This window comes from Schistocerca cancellata, chromosome 4 (assembly GCF_023864275.1).
Source record: "Schistocerca cancellata isolate TAMUIC-IGC-003103 chromosome 4, iqSchCanc2.1, whole genome shotgun sequence".
Taxonomy (NCBI): domain Eukaryota; kingdom Metazoa; phylum Arthropoda; class Insecta; order Orthoptera; family Acrididae; genus Schistocerca; species Schistocerca cancellata.
In genome coordinates, this window is record NC_064629.1 from 692,767,411 (window position 1) to 692,788,272 (window position 20,862).

The following is a 20,862-nucleotide window of genomic DNA, read 5'->3' on the forward strand; positions in this document are numbered from 1 at the left end:
CAACAGGTGTCCCTGGCATTAACACCAGTGGCGTGTTATCTACCAATGAAAACGCAATTGCTGAGCGCACTGCACTCTGCTGAGCGCACTGCACTCTGCTGAGCGCACTGCACTCTGCTGAGCGCACTCTGCATCAGAGAACTACCCCCCAGCCTTTCGCACCCTCAAGCGGCAGATGGAAAGGAATGTCCTCTCCTTCACTACACGCCACAGTGGACCGTATAACGCCCCATTTACTGAGTGGGAGCTCCTCAGTGCCCTTCCACATTGCCCCGACACAGCTCTGGGGCCGGATTGGATCCACAGTCAGATGATTAAACATCTCTCATCTGACTACAAGCGACATCTCCTCATCATCTTCAACTGGATCTGGTGCTATCGCGTCTTCCCATCGTAGTGGCAGGAGAGAACCATCATTCCGGTGCTCAAACCCACTTAAAACTTGCTTTAAGTGGGTAGTTATCAGCCCATCAGCTTCACCAACGTTCTTTGTAAGCTGCTGGAATGTATGATGTGTCGGCGGTTTGGTTGGGCTCTCGAGTCAGGTGGCCTACTGGCTCCATGTCGGGGCAGCTTCTGCCAAGGTCGCTCTACCACTGATAATCTTGTGTCCCACGAGTCTGCATCTGAACAGCCTTTTCCAGATGCCAACACTTGGTTGCCGTCTTTTTTGATTTACGAAAAGCGTGTGACACTACCTGGCGACATCGTATCCTTGCCACATTATATGAGTGGGGTCTCCGAGGCCCACTCCCGATTTTTATCCAAAATTTCCTGTTGCTTCAGACTTTCATGTCCAAGTTGGTGCCTCCCATAGTTAACCCCATATCCAGCAGAATGGGGTCCCGTAGGGCTCTGTGTTGAGTCTCTATTTTTAGTGTCCATTAATGGTGTAGCAGCAGCTGTAGGGCCGTCCGTCTCATCTTCTCTGTATGCATATAACTTCTGCATTTCGTACTGCTCCACCAGTACTGGTGTTGCTGGGCGGCACCTACAGGGAACCATCCACAAGGTGCATTGATAGGCTCCAGCCCATGGTTTCCAGTTTTAGGCCACAAAGTCGTGTGTTATGCACTTCTGTCGGCATTGTACCATTCATCCGGAACCAGTACTTTCCCTTAATGACTATCCACTCACTGTAGTGGAGACATATCGATTCTGAGGTCTGGTCTTTGACTACCAATTGACTTGGCTTCCTCACTTTTGTCAGCTTAAGCAGAAATGCTGGCAGCACCTCAATGCCCTCTGCTGCCTGAGCAACACCAACTGGGGTACAGATCGCTACTGCAGCTCTACAGAGCACTTGTACAACCCCGCCTCGACTATGGGAGTGTGGTTTATGGTTCGGCGGCACCCTCAGCATTGCATTTACTCGACCCAGTGCACCATTGTGGCGTGCGCCTAGTGACAGGAGGTTTTAGGATGATCCCGGTGACCAGTGTTCTTGTGGAGGTTGGAGTCCTTCCATTGCATGTTAGGCATGCACAGCTGCTGGCCAGTTATGTTGCACACGTTCGTAGTTCTCCTGCGCATCCGAATCACCATCTCCTTTTCCCACCACATTGTTTCATCTCCCACATCTCCAATTGCAGTTTGTGTCCAATCCCTTGTTTCCGAACTGGAGTCCTAACCTTTACCACATATACTTGATGTCCATTCCGCTAATGTACACCTCCATGGTGTACGCCTAGGTCTCGGCTTTGCATGGAGCTTTCACATGGCTCTGAGGACTCAGCAAACCCCACGGCTCTCCGTTGCCGTTTCCTCTCGATTCTTGACGTGTATCGAGGCCCCGAAGTAGTTTACACCGATAGTTCAATGGCTGATGCTCACATCGGCTTCACATATGTCAATGGAGGACGTATTGAACAGCATTCCATGCCCAATGGCTGCAGTGTTTTCAGTGCCGAGCTGGTGGCTATCTCGTGCTCTTGAGCACATCCGTTCATGCCCTGGGGAGTAGTTTCTTCTGTCTACTGACTCCTTTAGCAGCCTACAAGCTATCGACCAGTGCTGCCCTCATCATCATTTGGTAGCAATTGTCCAGGAGTCCATCTATGCCCTGGAGCAGCCCAGTCATTCAATGGTGTTCATCTGGACCCCACGTCACATTGGAATTGTAGGCAATGAACTTGCCGACAGGCTGGCCAAACAGGCTACACGGGAACTGCTTATGGATATCGGCTTTTCTGCAACTGACCTGTGTTTGTTACCACGCTGCAAGGTGGTACTGTGTGCCATTAAGGAGACTACGAATGTGTGGCAGTCCTCCAAGCGGGCCTCTTGCAGGGAATCTGTGGTTCTCTGCTGGCTGCACATTGGCCATGCTTGGGTGACACATGGCTACCTCCTGCGCCATGATGATCCACCTCAGTGTCGGTGCGGTGCCCGGCTGACAGTGGCTCATATGAAACTTCCTGGCAGATTAAAACTGTGTGCCCGACGGAGACTCGAACTCAGGACCTTTGCCTTTTGCGGGCAAGTGCTCTACCATCTGAGCTACCGAAGCACGACTCACGCCCGTAGGTAGGAGACGAGGTACTGGCAGAAGTAAAGCTGTGAGTACCGGGCATGAGTCGTGCTTCGGTAGCTCAGATGGTAGAGCACTTGCCCGCAAAAGGCAAAGGTCCCGAGTTCGAGTCTCGGTCGGGCACACAGTTTTAATCTGCCAGGAAGTTTCATATCAGTGCACACTCCACTGCAGAGTGAAAATCTCATTCTGGAGTGGCCCATATGTTGTTGAGCTGTCCTTCTTTGGCCGCCCTGCGACGGACTCTTCAGTTACTGGACTCATCATTGTATATAAGTTTTAGCGCATGTCCTTTGTCCCTTTGTGTTCTCCACTCTAATGCTTTTAGGATGGATGTTTTAATGTGTCGCAGAGTGGCTGGCTTTTCCTTTTCACTCTTGTGGTCGGCAAGCCATGGTCATCTGCTCTCTTGTTTTTACTCCTTCTACCTGTCTCTTGCTTCTCTGTGGTTTTCTTTTCCTGTTTTGTCCATAGTAGTGTTGGTTGTCCTTCTGTCATTCTTCTGGCTCTTCTTTTCTCCTGTTATTGTGCTGTGCATCTTCTTTCCCTTGTGTAATTATTTTACTGAGAACAAGGGACCGATGACCTCACAGTTTGGTCCACCCCCTCGCCCTCCCCTTTTAAACCAACCAACTTAATATGGTTGCCACACCTTAGGGACTTGAAAAGATGTTCCATCAAACCATCCAGTATTTTCAAATATTTCATGGGGAGCAGACTGAACTTGTCTGCTCCAGTTTTACAGGATCTATACGTGATTTAGGCTTGAATGTGGGTGTGCAGCGTGTGGCTCTACACAACCCCTTTATTTAAAAAAGCTGGACATGGTACATCATGCAAAGGAATTTGGCTGGCTACTGGGCCATTTGAAACCAGCCCCATACTGAGCCTTTGTGCCAAGGCTAGTGAGCCACCACTTCACATCAGGTAACAGCACCTCATGGTGCGACAGCCACATAAAACACTGTCTACACCATGCACACCAGCATACCATACCACTGTTCGGCCACCAGTGGAAAGGCATTTTCATAAATAGACAACGAGCGATGAGGACATATGGAGTTCATGCAAAGGACTGCTTTCTAGTTATAGATGTGGCAGATTTTAAAGTTTTAAACTGAGATTGGAGCAAATCTCCATCGTAGCTCTCAAAGAGGTCTTTAAGTAAGATTACACTTGAGTTCTTAAGTTTCAATCTTTATTTTATTCCATTTTAGAAAGGCACCCCTTTTTTCAAATAATGTATAATGATGTCTCAAAGCAAGAGAGCTCCCTTGGGAATTAAGTAGTGTTTCCAGACTGTGTCTTTAGGATTCACCATCCCCATGAATTCAATATTTACTGCTGAGGATCACACGATCCTGAAGGCACTCCTGCCCCAATTCCCTCAGTGTTCTACAATCATTGCAGCACATGTACCTAGCAAAGAAACTGGTCCAACTAATATACAACAAACTGTACCTCCCACAATGGTGGTGTAAGTGGGTATCAGCCTGTTGGGTACTAGGGCACATGGGAATTTGGTGCAATGAACAGGCAGCCAGAGCTGCCAAGGAGGCCAGTAGAGGACATGTGACACAATGTGCCATTCCCTTGGATGCTGTTATTTCAGTGCTGCATCAGAGATCTCTGCAGTTGTGAGGAAGGAGTGCCTGGCAGTGGGGGACAATAAGTTGCAGTTGGTGAAACCAAATAGCAAGCAGTGGCAGATCTCATGCCGGTCACTCAGGTGGGGTGACATGACCTTGACCTGCCTCTGAATTGGGCACTGCTCCCTGATACATTGCTCCCTACTCCAGCGAGAGGCTCCCCCAGACTGTGACACCTATGCAATACAAATCACTGTATGCCACATTGTTACTGAGTGCAGTTTATATTGTGATGTGAGGGCAGAAGCAAATTTCAGTAGTCATCTACCCTCTGTTTTAGCTGATTATGAGACAAGTGTGGCAAAGGTTTTAAAGTTTTGTGAAGTATATTGTTCCCAGCCTAAGTCTTTAGGCTAAAGTTTTTAGTGTGTTGCAGAGTGGCTGGCTCCTCCTCTTTGTTTCAGCAATTGTCCAGCCACAGCTATATGCTGCACTCTACCGTCTAGTTGCAGTTTTACTCATTGTGCACCCTTTAGCCACACTTGTCTTTATTTGTGGTGCATCAACAATGGCTTTCACTTTTCCACTGTCAAAACAGTTTCTATGAATTTCTAACGGCGCAGTGGGTTTCTTCCACCGTGTTTACATCTTGGGCCTGTTGCTCTTCTGTTCGCTGAAACTGAGAGATCCCTGAGGCTCATGCTTGATAGGAAACTTTCTTGGTTCTCCCACATGTCGTATCTAGCGGCATGCTGCACCTAGTCCCTCAATGTCCTACATGTCATATGCGGTACTTCGTGGGGAGTGGATCGGACCACCCTCCTCCATTTGTACCGACCCCTCGTCTGTTCGAAACAAGACTATGGATGTTTCGTTTATTCCTCTGCATGTCCATCCATCTTAACATAATCCACCATCATGTAATACATTTGGCCATTGGTGCTTTTTATACTAGTCCAGTTGAGTCTCTATGCAGAAGCTGCCTAACTCCCACTGTCATACTGGCATTATGTCCTCCTCAGCAGATATGCGTGCCGTTTGTGTACCATGCCCGGCCACCCATCCTATGCTTCCTTTTTTGATGACTCCCTTGACTGCCAGTATGGGGTGCGCCCTTCTTCTCTGTTACCTCCCGGAGTTCACTTTTGGCTACTGTTCTGGCAGCTTAATTTCGCACTACTGTCACCTGCCGCATGTCACATTCCCGATCGGTGTGAACCCGTCAATGCCTTGGCTTTGTGCAGTGGGCTGTGTTCATCTTGGACTTCATTTGCTTTCCAGTGACACTACTCAGGATTCAATCTATTGCTGTAAGTTTGTCAACCTTCACATGGAACCTATCAGTAGGACATTCGTGTACACTAATGGCTCTAAACCTGAACATGGTGTCAGGTGTGCCTTTTTCATTGGCACTGACCATTTTTATTATCAGCTTCCAGAATAGTGCCGCATTCGGGAGGACAACGGTTCAATCCCGCGTCCGGCCATCCTGATTTAGGTTTTCCGTGATTTCCCTAAATCACTCCAGGCAAATGCCGGGATGGTCCCTCTGAAAGGGCACGGCCGACTTCCTTCCCCATCCTTCCCTAATCCGATGAGACCGATGACCACGCTGTCTGGTCTCCTTCCCCAAACAACCAACCAACCAACTCCAGAATAGTGCTTGATTTTTGCAGCAGAGCTCTTCGCCCTCCATCAGGCCATCCAGTACATCCAGTGAACCAGGCTTTTTAATTATGTAATATGCTCCGATTCTCTGTGCCTTCAGAGCCTCTGTTTGCTGTACACAGTCTATCCCTGAATTCAAGTGATCCAAGAAAGCTTCCTCTTGGTCGCTGTTGAGGGAGCCACTATCATGTTCATGTGAGTTCCTGGTCACATAGGTCTGATGGGAAATGAGGCTGCTGACACTGCTGCCAAGGCTACAGTCTTCCTACCTCAGCCTGCTAGCTCTTCCATTCCTTCAGATGATCTCCCTGTTGCTGTCTGTTGGCAGATGGTGTCACATTGGTCTTCTCATCACAGGAAGAAGCTCCAGGGAATTAAACCACTCCCAGCACCTTGGCTGAGCTCTTCTCAGCCCTGTCGTCGCGAGGAGATCATTTTAGCTAGGTTGTGTATTGGGCACTGTCTTTTTACCGATCAGCATTTGTTAAGTGATGATCCTGCACCACTTTGTGCTCATTGTTATCAACCTTTGACAGTTTGCCATTTCCTGACCGAATGTCCTTTTTTTTTAACCGCTTACATTCCAGTTTGTTTGCCATCTGAGTTATCGCTAGTTTTAGCAAATTATTGACCACATTTTACTTCTTATCTGTTGTAGCAGTATGGTGAAGGACATTTAATATTTGGTTTCGGTCCTCCACTGTCCCTGACTTATTTTGTGGTCCTTTCTCCAAGGGGAAGTCCTGGTCTTTAGCTCTCTTTCCATCCATCGCTGGGCTTGACATGTAGTTGCTTTTAACTTCTTTTACTCATTAGTGTTATAATGTTATGACATGGTCACTTAGGACCTCAGTTGTTTCTGTGCTCTCCAACAACAACAACAACAACAACAACAACAACAACATTGGTTAATGGCTCACTGGCAGTTGAACTGGTATTTCATTTTCTCCATGAAAGTGGTTTTTATCAGACGTAACTTCTAAACTACTACTGTGATGGGGCAGGGTGGTTGTGGTTGGTCTCTATATCATCATGTGCTTGATCTGGGGGAGCCTTGAACCTACCACCTTTGCCAGTGCTTGGTCATCCCTATCGTACTCTGTTTAAATTGCTTTTAGGTCCCATTAATGATTTCTTTCTGCCACATCCTGGTTTATGTTTTACAAGTAGCACTCTTATGAAAGCAAGACCTTAAGGACTCTTTATCCTTGATACCAGCTGATGATGAAAGAACAGTCGAATTGGCTGCTGTTCCCATCTTAAATATCTTGAATGCAATGGATCAAGGGTGGAACAGATGTTGGAGGGAATAACCCCTTCACGCACTGAATCCTGAAGGACACTCACCTGGCACCACCTGTCTACCAACCGGATTATTTCTCTTGCCTTATTTTGTTATTGTTGCTCCAATTGATTTTCATTATCATTTTAGTCTTTTCCCTTGTACTAGTATGAATCTTCTCGGCTCGAAGAATTCTGTACACTGTAACTGTCTTACCCTTAATTGTGTTGGTGGGGATCAGATGCAAGTGAGGTTTCTAAAGCTGCAGATGCCCCTGGGGGAGCTTTAGTCATCTCTCTGACCTGCATACTGAACCATCACATATACACACATGAAAAAAAAGTTTGCCATCACCCCAGTTCCCAGAACTCCTGAAGATAGATGTTGACTGTGGATGTTGTATCACAGACACAGTCTCTTTGACTGTTCAGAGATGTCACTAAACCCACCAAATAACGTAAACAACCATTCATGAGCAGCACCTGTTACATGGAGGGTGTCAGACAGCCGATCAGTTCCAGTCATTCTACCAGGAAGGAGGTACACGGCTTATGTTGTCTGTAGTTCAACTGTGCCTAGGCGGTCAATACTGCGGTTCAATCACGTCTGCATTGTTACTTTGTGCTGGGAAGGGCTCTCGACAAGGGAAGCGTCCAGGCGTTTTGGAGTGAAGCAAAGCGATGTTGTTCGGACATGGAGGAGATACAGAGAGACAGGAACTGTCGATGACATGCCTCACTCAGGTAGCCCAAGGGCGACTATTGCAGTGGATGACCGGGATTATGGCTTGGAGGAACCCTGACAGTGACACCACCATGTTGAATAATGCTTTTTGTGCAGCCACAGGCTATCATGTTAAGACTCAAACTGTGCGCAATAGGCTGCGTGATGTGTAACTTCACTCCCGACGTCCATGGCGAGGTCCATCTTTGCAGCCATGACACCATGCAGCGCACTACATATGGGTCCAACAACATGCCGAATGTGACGCTTAGGATTGGCATCACATTCTCTTCACCGATGAGTGTCTCATATGCCTTCAACCAGACAATCATCGGAGACATGTTTGGAGGCAACCCGGTCGGGCTGAACGCCTTAGACACTGTCCAGTGAGTGCAGCAAGGTGGAGGTTCCATGGTGTTTTGGTGTGGCATTCTGTGGGGCCGAAATACGCTGTTGGTGGTCATAAAAGGCTCCGTAACGGCTGTACGACACGTGAATGCCATCCTCCAACCGATAGTGCAACCATATCCACAGCATATTGGTGAGACACTCCTCTTCATGGACGACAATTCGCACCCCCATCGTGCACATCTTGCAAATGAATTCCTTCAGGATAACGACATCACTTGACTAGAGTGACCAGCATGTTCTCCAAACATCAACCCTATTGAATATGCCTGGGACAGATTGAAAAGGGCTGTTTATGGACGACGTGACCCTCCAACCACTCTGAGGGATCTACACCAAATCAACGTTGAGGAGTGGGACAGTCTGCACCAACAGTGCCTTTATGAACTTAAGGATAGTATGCTACGACGAATACAGGCAGGATGTATTAGTGTTCCAGAAATGAGAGCCTAAGTCCTTCAGTACAAGTAGGGGCAAACATGTCATACTTCCTGCAACAAGCTGCCTGGAAGTGTGTGTTGGAGCTATTAGTGGTACATTATGCCATTTTCAGGTCCGCACATTATGAAGAAGTGAGCATTCTTTTCCATTGAACAAACTTTCATGTGATCCTTATAAGTGTCTAAAGCCACACATATTATCTGCATATGTTCATCTCCAGAGATATATGTTTCTTAGAACTAAGAAGCCAGAGAGGTGTGGTGGATGTGTCAGTGGGTATATATGATCTGACCTCAAATGCAATATTTTAAGCACTTACCATAATGAAGACTGACAGAATTAATGTTCCTTGAAATAAGTCTAAAGAGCTGGTGTCTTCAAGTCATAAAGAATCAGCACATGGCAACCATCCAATCAGAATTACATTCATTTTGGTGTTGGTGTTGGCATTTCATCATAATGGGAGAAATGAACATAGACTTGTTGAGAGATACTTCCTCCATAATAAAACTAAGAATATTTTGTTGCAACAAAAAGAGCATTCTTTGTTACAAACTATCACCACTTATAGATGTAATTGCAACAAACAGATATTGCTTAGACGTTGGCTCTAGGCTTCTCAGCACCCAAGTTAATATTTGTGGGCTACTCCTCACAGTCTGCAAAGCTCAAACTGTCGCATAACTTGTAGCAACAGTAGAGAATATGATGTTCTTTAACAGCAGACTGCTCAGAAATTCAATAACACCAAATAATCAGTGAGCCCATAGTTGATGACAAAATCCATTGTCTTGCTGGTAAGCTCACAACTCTCTGAAAAACGTGTACCTATATGTACAATTCAAGTAAGAAAAGCTCCCGCTTCTTGGTTGAAAACTGACTGATGTCAAATGATGGGAACAGGAGATGCTGCTTACAGACATTTGAAGTCAAATCGGAAGCCTGACTTTTATGAATAATATAGAAAGCTGTGAAACCGCATAAATCAGTATGTTCACCATCCCAAAACCAGGCATAGTCATACCAAAGTGTGCAGTGATATACGCCCTGTAGTTCTTTGGAGGAAGCTCCATCGCTTGGATGTCGGAAAGACTAATTTCGAAGCAATTTTTTAAGTTTCGGATGATAAACTGAATGAATTAGTACCAGTGAATATCCATGCTGCAAAAAACTGTTGCGTGCAAGAATCTTCAGACTTCATATCTAGCGGTGACATTTTCTACTGGGAATGTGAGCAATTAACTTAATAAGAAAAGGAATATTGAGAATCTCTTTGGAAGTAATAGGCAGTGATAGTACCAACTTTGTCAGAAACAAAACTTGTGGATTTCTTGGCACCACTCTTGACAGACGTGTTTAATTTTCCTCTTGTGGATGAGATATGTCCCATAGTGGAAAATAAGCATAGTCCAACATATTCCGAAGAATACTATAAAACAACAATTACTGTGTGGTTACCTGCCAGTTAGCATCTTAACCACTATATCCAAAGCCCTGGGATATATTGTTGACACTCAACTGACTGAATACTTCATGCAAAGTCAACTTGTGTGGAAATCAACAGTCTGGTTTTCATCAACACCATAGCATTAAAAATGCAGTAATTAAGGTAACTGATGGCCTGACATATGTTACAGACAACTGTGATGCCACAATATTGAAGTTACTGTAGTTGGAGTCATTAATGATGGCAGTAGAGTTTAGGTTGTTCTTCATTCTTTAAGTCACGCATTCTCCAACATCCCATGAGCATTCAATATCTGATGTGAATGTTGTAACCAATGCAAGAATTAAACATAATAGTAGTGAGTTATTTGATGAATTTTTGTTCCGTTTGTTGCAAGCTGTCATTGCTGATGGTGCTGGTAAGTGACAAATTCTACTTAAGCATGTGAGTGATGTAATTTGCAGAATACTTGCTTTCTTCAAGCACAGAGCACATGCATACACATTAACACAATTCTCTCTCGTAAACAGCCAGCGTGCAATCCACGGCCGTGCCTCAACTTGTGCATTGTTCATGAATTTGAATACAGATTTTTGCAGTGTATTTCTCAACTTAGATGTACTGCACAGAAAAATAAAATAGCTAAATGTTCAGATAATGTGGTAACTATTTCGAAAGCTTCTTGAAAAACACAGCATTGTGTTGTCTGTGGGACTGAAGAGTTGTTCTGGTAACATGTTCTCGCCTGAGTACCACAGTGGTTCTCCTTAAATGTCTGAGATCTCATAGGTTCTGCCCTCCAACAAGTATCATTTCTATGCTGTCAACCTTCAGCTTAATGTTAACACTTAACATCATCCAGATGAATGATGACCTGCATTCAGTGATCTGATGGGTGCAAAACCTGTTACTTAAACTAAATGTGAAGAACTACCAAGTGATTTTAGTATCCAAAGAGAAAATAATTAATTCTGAAATCAGCAAAAAACTGTCTAGTCTTCTCAACAGTATTTCAGTATCACATCAGAAAATGATGAACTTGGGTGTAACTTTGGATGTTCATTCAAATGGGCAGAGATATTGTAGCAATGTGCAGGAAGACTTCTGCTTGCTTCTGGGCCATCCAGATGTTTCAGGACCTATTTCCACAGTATGTGAAATGTAAACATCTGCAAGCTCTCTGTGCTGAACCTCCACTGTTAAAGTGTAATCCAACACAGCACGAGTAGTGGAAAGTCTAGACAGTTGGAACTAACCATGAATGTCTGTGTGTGTTACATGCATCTACTTGTCCATATCCGTGCTTCACATGCTCAGTTTGGTCATTTGCACCCATACAAGTTTTTATGTTAGTGATCAGGTACCTGCCACTCATGCTAATCACAACACAGTCTCACTTTTCTAGTATCTTAACGGAGTCCATTCACAAAACAAAAATGTTTGCATACTCATCTGTTGCTGCTGTTTATTTTTGAAACAAGCTGTGCTGCACTCTATGAACAATTAGTCGTGTTTCATTTAAGAAAAGACTGCAGTACTTCCTTTCATCAACATCATAGCTTTCTCACCTTTTTTATGCAACTTAGTTTTTCTCTGTCAGACAGTAAAGCAAATTTTCCCACTTTCTCCCAGTTGTGTGTTTTTATCTTTTTTGTATATGTGTTACCATTTTCTTTCCATCTCCCTTCATTACATGCTAATTTTGTTTTTTCCGTAAGTCCCATCCTTCAGAGATTTTGTAAATGAAAACAGGTTCCATGGAAGGCTGTAATATTCTTTATTAATTGTGCAGTTGACTGATTCAGAGGTTTGTCAGTTTCAAGCACATATGGATGGCCATTGTATGATTTATCATATTTTATATGGCATATAACCCAAATTATTATTCCATGTATGAGACCACATTTGACATAGTATATATACAACATTACATGTGAATGAAAACAAGGTCCTTATATTATACGAGCACATGATAGTATGTATCAACTATAAGCACGCACTGTACAAACACACTGCATGCGTTGCACCATATTCTTTTTCCTCTCCGAATACCTCTCCCATTCCTTCTGCTTCCATTGCTGCTGGCATCCTCAGCATTTCTTTGCTGTTTTTTCCTTCTGAACAGTTATGAACTGTTTTTTCTGCTTTAGCTATTACTGTTTCCACTATTTATGTTAGTTATTTTTTTGTGTTGAATTTCATCATAAATGCACTATTTCTTATAACAATTGTCGTAATGAATGTAAAGTAAAATGTGTAGAATGCTTGATTGAATGTAAGAGAGGATCATTGAGATAAATAAATCAATAAATTAAATAAAACAAAATAATATTGATAGCGGTATAAAAAATCCCTTCGGCAGGAAGTTAATAAAGGTAGTGTAGCATTGTTCTCCATCAATGGCACTGAGCAGTTAGTCCTTTCTCTGCTGCAACCTACTTTCCTTTTTTAGAATTGCCCAATTGCCCCTTCATAAAGTACTCTGATAAATGTGAGATCTTAAAAACTGCTTATCCTTGATACCAACTGATAAACAGTTAAACAGGTTTTTATACTTCGTGTGAGGGAGTGGGTTCTATGCTCACTGTTAAGCGATTAACTTTATCGGACAAGGAATGGGGTGGTTGTGACAATGACACCTCTAACTGGATGCTGAGCTCTGCTATACACTCAACTACACCCACCCGTCTACCGACCTGATTACCTCTCTTATGTTGTTTTATTATTGTCTCCCACTTGTGTTCATTATGCTTTTAGTGGTTTCACTTTTACTGTTAATCGATTTTCTCTCCAATTGCCTAGAAGTAACTGTTTATTCTGTTACTGTGTTAACCCTGCATTGAGTCAGTGGGGTGTCAGATGTGGGGGATGTGCCTCTCCCTGCAGATTAGCTCAGGAGCAGAGGGTTCTCGTCTGCACCGACTCAACCCATGTACTTTTATCTCTTGTGTAATTAATTCTGAGCCGACACCAATATTACTCTCGATGCCGTGATTTTACGTCTACATACTACCACAATTTGATCAGATTTCTGGCTGATGTCACTAATTCAAACAAGGTATTTTTGACCTCCCTACTTAGTCCCTTTATAACCAATCAACGAACCAAATGACCAATATGATAAAAACTGCAGATCTAGATGACAGTGCGGCCATTCCTGTACAGATAGTAAATATTAGCCATTGAGACTGTAGTTTCCTTCTCACACAGAAGTGAAAAAGAATTAAGATTTACTTGTGAAAAGTACACAAGTATAGTAGGAAGATCAAAAGGAAAGTGAGTTGTCATACGTGGTCTATCTTGATTTGACTTCTGGGTGATTTATATCCACAGTCCTGCCCTTTTCTGGTTGCTGTTTACAGGGGACAGATCTAGCATCAGGTAATTTCAGTTGATTGGAAGTGAACGAAAATCATTTTGATATTAAAGAAAGCTAGTAACATTGATGTACACAACTATATAGTGTGGTCAGTTTTTTGAAAACTTGTAGCACACATTCTGTACTTCAGTATGATAGGTCTTGTGACCAAACAGTAGGTCAGTATTGATTTCAGATGATGTGTTATCGAAAAGTCAATTCATTATTTTTATTCCTATCACTGAAATTGCTGTAAACATGAAGGTGACCCTGTCTACCATTACATAATAGGTCTGCACCGTAATTTATAATTGCAACCAAAGACAGCAGTCGGCAGCAACTGTGGACAAAGTAAAGTGCATGAATGACATATTGACAATGTTAGCAGTACTTGAATACTTTTCATAAGTTCTGATATAAAGTAATGTACATAAGTAAATGAAAACCTCTTTAGTGGCTGAAACTTGCAAAGTGGGCAAAAATAAGTGCACCTGCACAACCATTCAGAATGATACAAAGTACAACAACCATATGAATTTTGTAATGGGAAGTCACATTTCACTTTGTGATTAATTGGAAAGATTCGGGGAAAGGTAATGAGATATTTGTAAAATTCATTCCTGAATTATGTCGAAATCAGTATACTTGTTGCTGTATACCAGGAGGGCATATAGTTGAAGCTAAAGAAGTTATATGTCAGGCAGAGTGAATAGCTTTTTCCTCATGTTAATCCCCCCTCCCCTCATCATCCGGGCTAAACACACTGTGGAATGTACAGGCATGGCAACATGGCATATCCATGTTCCAAAAACCATGGGCTGGTCAGTGCTATCTGGTCTGCTATCTGGTTACTATAGGTATGCGTTGTTCAACATTGCTAACAATAGTAATTTATTTTATAATGCGTCACTGTTGGGTCAATCCATACCAAGTGGTCCAGCACTGGCTGCTTGGCCATCTCAGAAAAAATTTATATTTGCTGGGTGAATTCTCCAATGTTAAGTAGTCACAAAAATATTTAAAAAATTATTGTTTATTATTTTGAAATGGCGGCCATATTTGTTCCAGGTCACATGCGTTTTTTCGTATTTGCAAGCATCTATATTTTTTACAATTATTCAGTAGTGGATTGTCGTAAGCCTTTCAGATAAAATGCATTTAGTTCAACACACTCTGGGCTGTAAATTAACATCATTATCACTTAGCTGAATGTATTCTTTAATATATTTTTAATAGTTCAAAGTTATCAGCCACAAATTAAAAAAAAACCTCAATTTTTGAACGGCAGTTACTTTTTCTAGCGTATCAATGGTGAGTAGCTTACACTTAAAAAAATACACTATTTTAAAAAATGGATTTTTTAATTTTTCCATTTTGTGGCCTGCAATATCTTTGTTGGGGGACCAAATAAAAATCTGAAAATTTCACGGTTAATAGACCTTTATGATAGCAAAATTCAGTATAAATTTCAACTTTGGGATTCAGTTGGAAGTAATGGAAAAAAAATTACAAACATGAGTCAAAAATATGTTTTTTAACATCTGTGATATCTGGGAGACTAATCAAATAAAGTATACCAATTGCATAATGTAACTCGCCACATTGCACTAGCTAATGTTTATTTGTTGAAACAGTGCAGTGGTAATTGTTTCAGCAGGTTAACAATTGCCTCTGCAAGCCTATAGAAGTCTGATTGTCGTCTTCCCCCTTGCACCAACAATTGTCTACTCACACTTTTTAGCTAGAAGTTCTTGGAGTGTGCAGTTGAAAAATGGTCTCAGTGTTCTGTTGGTGTTGTTATTAACGAAGCATGTCATAAGTGTGTATGGAGTATATCCTAAAGACATTACTTGAATCGAAGATTACAGTGAAGAAGAAAAAGTGTTGGAAGTTCTAAAACTTCACCAACTGAATATGGTGATTTGATAGAAAAACTAAATGCAGTACTTCAAACAAAGAGAATAAAATTAAGATTATCAGTTTACTGCCAAATTCTTGGAGTCGAGCAAAAGTTAGTGATGAATTTAATGTGTCAGAACGTCTTGTTAAGTTAACAAGGCAATTAGTAAAGGAAGGTTAATATTGTTTAATTTTAATGAACTATTCCCTGAATTCAAAATAGAAAATCCTGACATTAAAATTGGAACATCAAAGTATTGCGAGTCGAGACCAAGATGGTGTATTGTTGCAGGGGATCTGGCACCCGAAATGTTTGTGTTTGTTTGTATCAGCAGAACGTAAAGTTGATGATAGATGGGGCCAATTTTAGAGTTGACTATAAAGACCTTTTGGAAGATATGGTATGTAATATTGACAGTTACAATTGTATTATCAAGGGAAAATGTGAAGATTGTCGAGGCAAACGAGCCTTACTTGACATGTTTGAGGAATCCGAAGAAGACGTTTTGATGCCTGACAATATAAAATACAAACAATGGGTGACACAGGACAGAACTGAAATGGTGACAGTCGTAAAATCATGAGAAGGGTTTTATGAAGTGTTGGTGGCTAACCTTGAAAATCTGAAAATGCATCATTATATTGCAAAAGCTCAAAGTAAATTTTTGAAAGACAAAAAGCAAACCTTGGCGACTGATGAATGCTTAGTTCTTGATGACTTTTCAGAAAATTTATTCCTTTGTTGTTTAAGATGAAGTACAAGGGCACCACTGGGTAAATAAACAGGCCACAGTTCATCCATTCGTATTCTATTATAAAGATGAAGATAAACTAATGAGGCACAACTTTTGTGTCATAAGTGACTACCTTGAACACAACACTACAGCAGTGCACATTTTTCAACTAAAATTAACTAACTACATTAAGCAGCAGCACTCTTCCATAAAAGAACTGATTTACTTTTCGGATGAGGCAGCAAGTCAATATAAAAACAAACAAAAAAATTATTAACATCTCCTTTCATAAAGATTTTGGGTTTGATGTAGAATGGCACATTTTTGCTTCATGCCATGGGAAGAATGTTTGTGATGGTGTTGGGGGGTACAACAAAGCGAGCTATCACAAAAGCAAGTCTGCAGCAAACCGATGACAATCATATCATAATACCTCAAGAAATGTTTGAATTCTGATATCAAATGCATTACCTATGTTCTTGTACAATGTGAGGAAATACAAGAAGTCTATGACAGTGTCTTGAAGGAAAGGTACAACACTTGTCAGAAGATTAAAGGCACTCGATCTTTTCATTGTTTTGTACCCCATCCACCCAACTTACTGAAGTGTAAGATCACATCAACTTTGCCTGATAGTGAACTTCATCAGTGTGGAAAACTTGTACAACTGGTTCTTGAAAATAAAGACATAGTGGCTTGCGTTTACGATGAGCAGTGGTGGATTGGTGAAGTTGATAATATTGACTGTCAAAACCAAGATGTACATGTTGTATTTTATCACTGTACAGGACCAAGGACATCTTTTAAAAAATTTAGGAGGATCAAGTTTGGATGCTACTTAAAGATGTACTAAGGAAGCTGTCTCCCATGGAATTTACAACTGTGACTGGGCGAACTTATAATCTAATACCCAAACTGAGTGAATAAATTTCTCAAGTGTTCGGTGAGCGATGTACTAAAAACAAATAACAAGAGAACAATATAATGTAATTAGTAGGCTTCTTTTCAATTAAAAAGTAATTAATCATCAATATGATTAAATTATATGCTGTAACTGATATATTTTATTACTTAAACCTAGATCTCGCAGATGTTAAAAAACATATTTTTGACTTGTGTTTGGCCGACCGGGGTGGCCGAGCAGTTCTAGACGCTACAGTCTGGAACCGCGTGACCGCTACGGTCGCAGGTTCGAATCCTGTCTTGGGCATGGATGTGTGTGACGTCCTTAGGTCTAAGTAGTTACAAGTTCTATGGTACTGATGACCTCAGAAGTTAAGTCCCATAGTGCTCAGAGCCATTTGAACCATTTTTTACTTGTGTTTGTAATTTTTTTCCATAACTTCCAATTGAATCTCAAAGCTGAAATTTGTACTGGAGTTTTATATCATAAAGGTCTATTAACTGTGAAATTTTCAGATTTTTATCTGTTCCCCAACAAAGATATTGCAGGCCATAAAATGGAAAAATTTAAAAAAAAAACACACATTTTTTAAAATAGTGAATTTTTTAAAGTGTAAGCTGCTTATCATTGATACTCTAGAAAAGGTAACCATATTATACAGTGTAATAGCAGAAAAAATATTAAAGCTGAGAAATTAATCTTTCTTTGGAAAACTACTGTTCAAAAATTGAGTTTTTTTTATTTGTGGCTGATGTTAATTTGTAGCCCAGAGTGTTGAACTAAATGCATTTTATCTGAAAGGCTTAGGACAATCCACTACTGAATAATTGTAAAAAAATGTAGATGCTTGCAAATATGAAGAAATGCATGTGGCCTGAAACAAATATGGCCGCCATTTCAAAATAATAAACAATAAATTAAAAAAAAAACTTTTTTTTGTGACTGCTAAACATTGGGAAATTCACCCAGCAAATATAAAATTTTTCTGAGATGGTCAAACAACCAATTATTTTTTTCTTGGACCACGTGGTATGGATTGACCCTATAAATTTTGGGAAATGTCCCAGCAGCAGCTGTGGGATGCAGCAGGTGTCTTGGCATAACAGTTCTTGTATGAGGTATACCCAGACAAGCAGGGCTCTGTTCAGGTGCACATTTATTTCCTTATTGCCTTGGGGAAACAAAACTCTGCTCGCTTTTCAAACTCCTGATGAAAAGAGTAGAACAGCTTCTAGGATAAAAAAAAAGGCAACTGCCCAATAGTTACTGTAATTTAGAACTCATTTTAGTTTCATGAAGGACTAGTACTTGCTGTAATATGATGGGAATTGATCCCAAAGAGTTACAAGAAGGATGGACAAATGTTGGCATCACAGATGTAAAGATCATCATGAAGAAAGTTAGTGTTCCACTAGGAAAAAACTTAAGAATTTATTTTAACATTAAACTCACCTGTGTTACCAGAGAGTACGTATCTACCTTTATGTAAGACACTATATACTAAACCTTAAAGATGTTTTAAATGCCAAAAGTTTGGACATAAACTTTTGCTTGTAACAAAAATGGTTCAAATGGCTCTGAGCACTATGGGACTTAACATCTGAGGTCATCAGTCCCCTAGACGTAGAACTACTTAAACCTAACTACCCTGAGGACATCACACACATCCATGCCTGAGGCAGGATTCGAACCTGCAACCGTAGCAGTCACATGGTTCCGGACTGAAGCACCTAGAACCTCTCGGCCACCGTAGCCGGCTTTGCTTGTCACAGTGATGCTATTTGTGCTAGATGCGGATAGAAAGCAAAAAAGAAAATGAAATGTTTACATGTTCACCAAAGTATACAAACTGTTTAGATGCTACAGTATTGCCTTGTTTACCCTTTGGGCAGAGAATTTCAGGAACTAAAGGTGAGCATAAGAAAGCTTTGCAGGTGTTGTAATCTTCAACAGTCACAGCATCTGTTGCAACAACTCGCAAAAAATCTTTCAATAAAAGCACGGCCTCGACACACACTCAGTTTTCAGTTGATGATGATTGCATCTACTTGCAGCTGCACCTGCAAAAGGAAAACCTCTTTTGTGTCCTTAAATTCTCTGAAGCCAATCAGTCTTCCAAACAAGAACATTCAATCCCAAGAATGTAAAAAGTCATGTGTGTAATGACCTCATCGTTGATTGGACATTAAGTGACAAAACTCCTTAGGAGCTTCCAAAACAGGTTCATAAAATATTGTTTCAAGCTACCCTCATCCTGCTGGAAATGGTTCTACAGAATACTTTCTTATGCAGGCTCAAGTATTTACATGTGCAAGTGTGAATGTGCAAACAGGAATAACAGCAGTCAGGTAGACTGGAAGTAACTTATTTATTCTGCGCAGTTACAAAAAGAGAAGAAGAGAGAATATTACAAGTTACTGTACAGCTCTGAGGTGAGTTACAGGAATAAAGAACACTATTGAGTAGCTCTGTTGGAAGCTTCGTTGGTGCTGCTCAGGAGATAATCTGAATGAGGAACTGTGGAGTGGTCGTGCAATGGCCTGGCATAAATCCCAACTATGACTGGCATCTTGGAGGCATTCATAATTAGATTTTCAATGGAAGGCGGCCATTTCCCAGTCCTTCCTAGCAGAACGGTCATGCTATGACTGAACAGGTTCTGTGCTCTCAAGCAATCTCATATAAGAGAATGGTGTTCTCCAAGGGAGCAATTTGTCATTATCTTCACCATTGTCATAAACAACGAAACTAGAAGCATGCTGAATACAGTGAAAATGTCTTACTCAAATACTAATAAACATCAGATTCCTTAAAGAATTGAACTCCCATGTATAAAATGGCTTCAAAGGTCTGATCACTTTACAAATGAGTTAGTGTGTTAAATCTTTGAAGCTAAGCATGTAAGCAAGAGAAAGTTTAGAAAAGATTTAAGCGTAATTTCAAGTTCGTTGGATGTGCTCCATTTTTAGCATAAGCAAGTTTTTCCACACATCTTGGTGATTGATGTCATATCTCGTGTCTGCCTCCTTAGCTGAGTGGTCAGCCTGTCTGACTGCCCTGCAGCAGCCCTGGGTTAGATTCCCAGCTGGGTTGAATATTTTCTCCGCTCAGGGACTGAGTGATGCGTTATCATCATCATAATCATCATCAACATGCAAGTAACCCATTGTAGCATCAACTGAAAAGACTTGCAACTCTGCGGCCAAATGTCTCCAGGTGGGGACTTCTGACCATCAATGCGATATGATTATTTCTTTTTTTTTTTTTTTTTTTTTTTTTTTTTTTTTTTTTTTTTTTTTTTTTTTTTTTTGCTGTATGTGGTACGATGACATAATTTTGCAGCTTTATTCAACGGTGTATGTTGATACTGTCTGCAAATTGTGTTGTATATAGAGTCACTAGTTATAGAAGTAATAAATGAAAACATCATGCATGATGCTACATTTTTTACTGCATGAACAGTGAAAATATGGTAAGTGACAAACTTTTTACCTTTCATCATTTTGTGGGGAATATTGGCGAGAAAAGTTTTGGAAAAGCTTGAAATTGTGTGTAAAGTTTGTTGCGAGTCATTAAGTGCACTCATTCTCGGATAGTGGATGAATAAAGTCTGTGTATTTGCACACTATTAGTTATGCTGCCACAATACAGACACACAGTTTCTAACTGTACTACTTATCTTTTTGTGTTAATCTTTTAACATAAGATTATACCTCTTAATAATTAGATTATGACAGCATTTTAAATTTTTGAATTCTATCAGTAACTACACGAAATATTGAAAATCAAATTTTTGTTGGCCCTGGAAGCTGGTAGAGAGGAATCCGCAACTTTCACTGTGTTCCAAGATAGTCACTAAGTAATAAAGATGTTATTTTC

General features: G+C 41.2%; 1 protein-coding gene across 2 annotated transcripts in view; it reads left to right on the plus strand.

Moving 5' to 3' along the window:
• The window catches only part of LOC126183700 (tetratricopeptide repeat protein 7B-like), a 237,063-nt gene that overhangs the window by 26,622 nt on the left and 189,579 nt on the right, over positions 1 to 20,862 (plus strand). The window contains exon 2 of one of the 2 annotated variants that reach the window (XM_049925881.1): positions 10,486 to 10,506. The exons of the other annotated variant lie outside the window; for it this stretch is intronic. Coding sequence (XP_049781838.1) covers positions 10,486 to 10,506 — 21 coding nt within the window. The remainder of the gene's footprint in view (positions 1 to 10,485; positions 10,507 to 20,862) is intronic. 2 annotated transcript variants of the gene reach the window in all.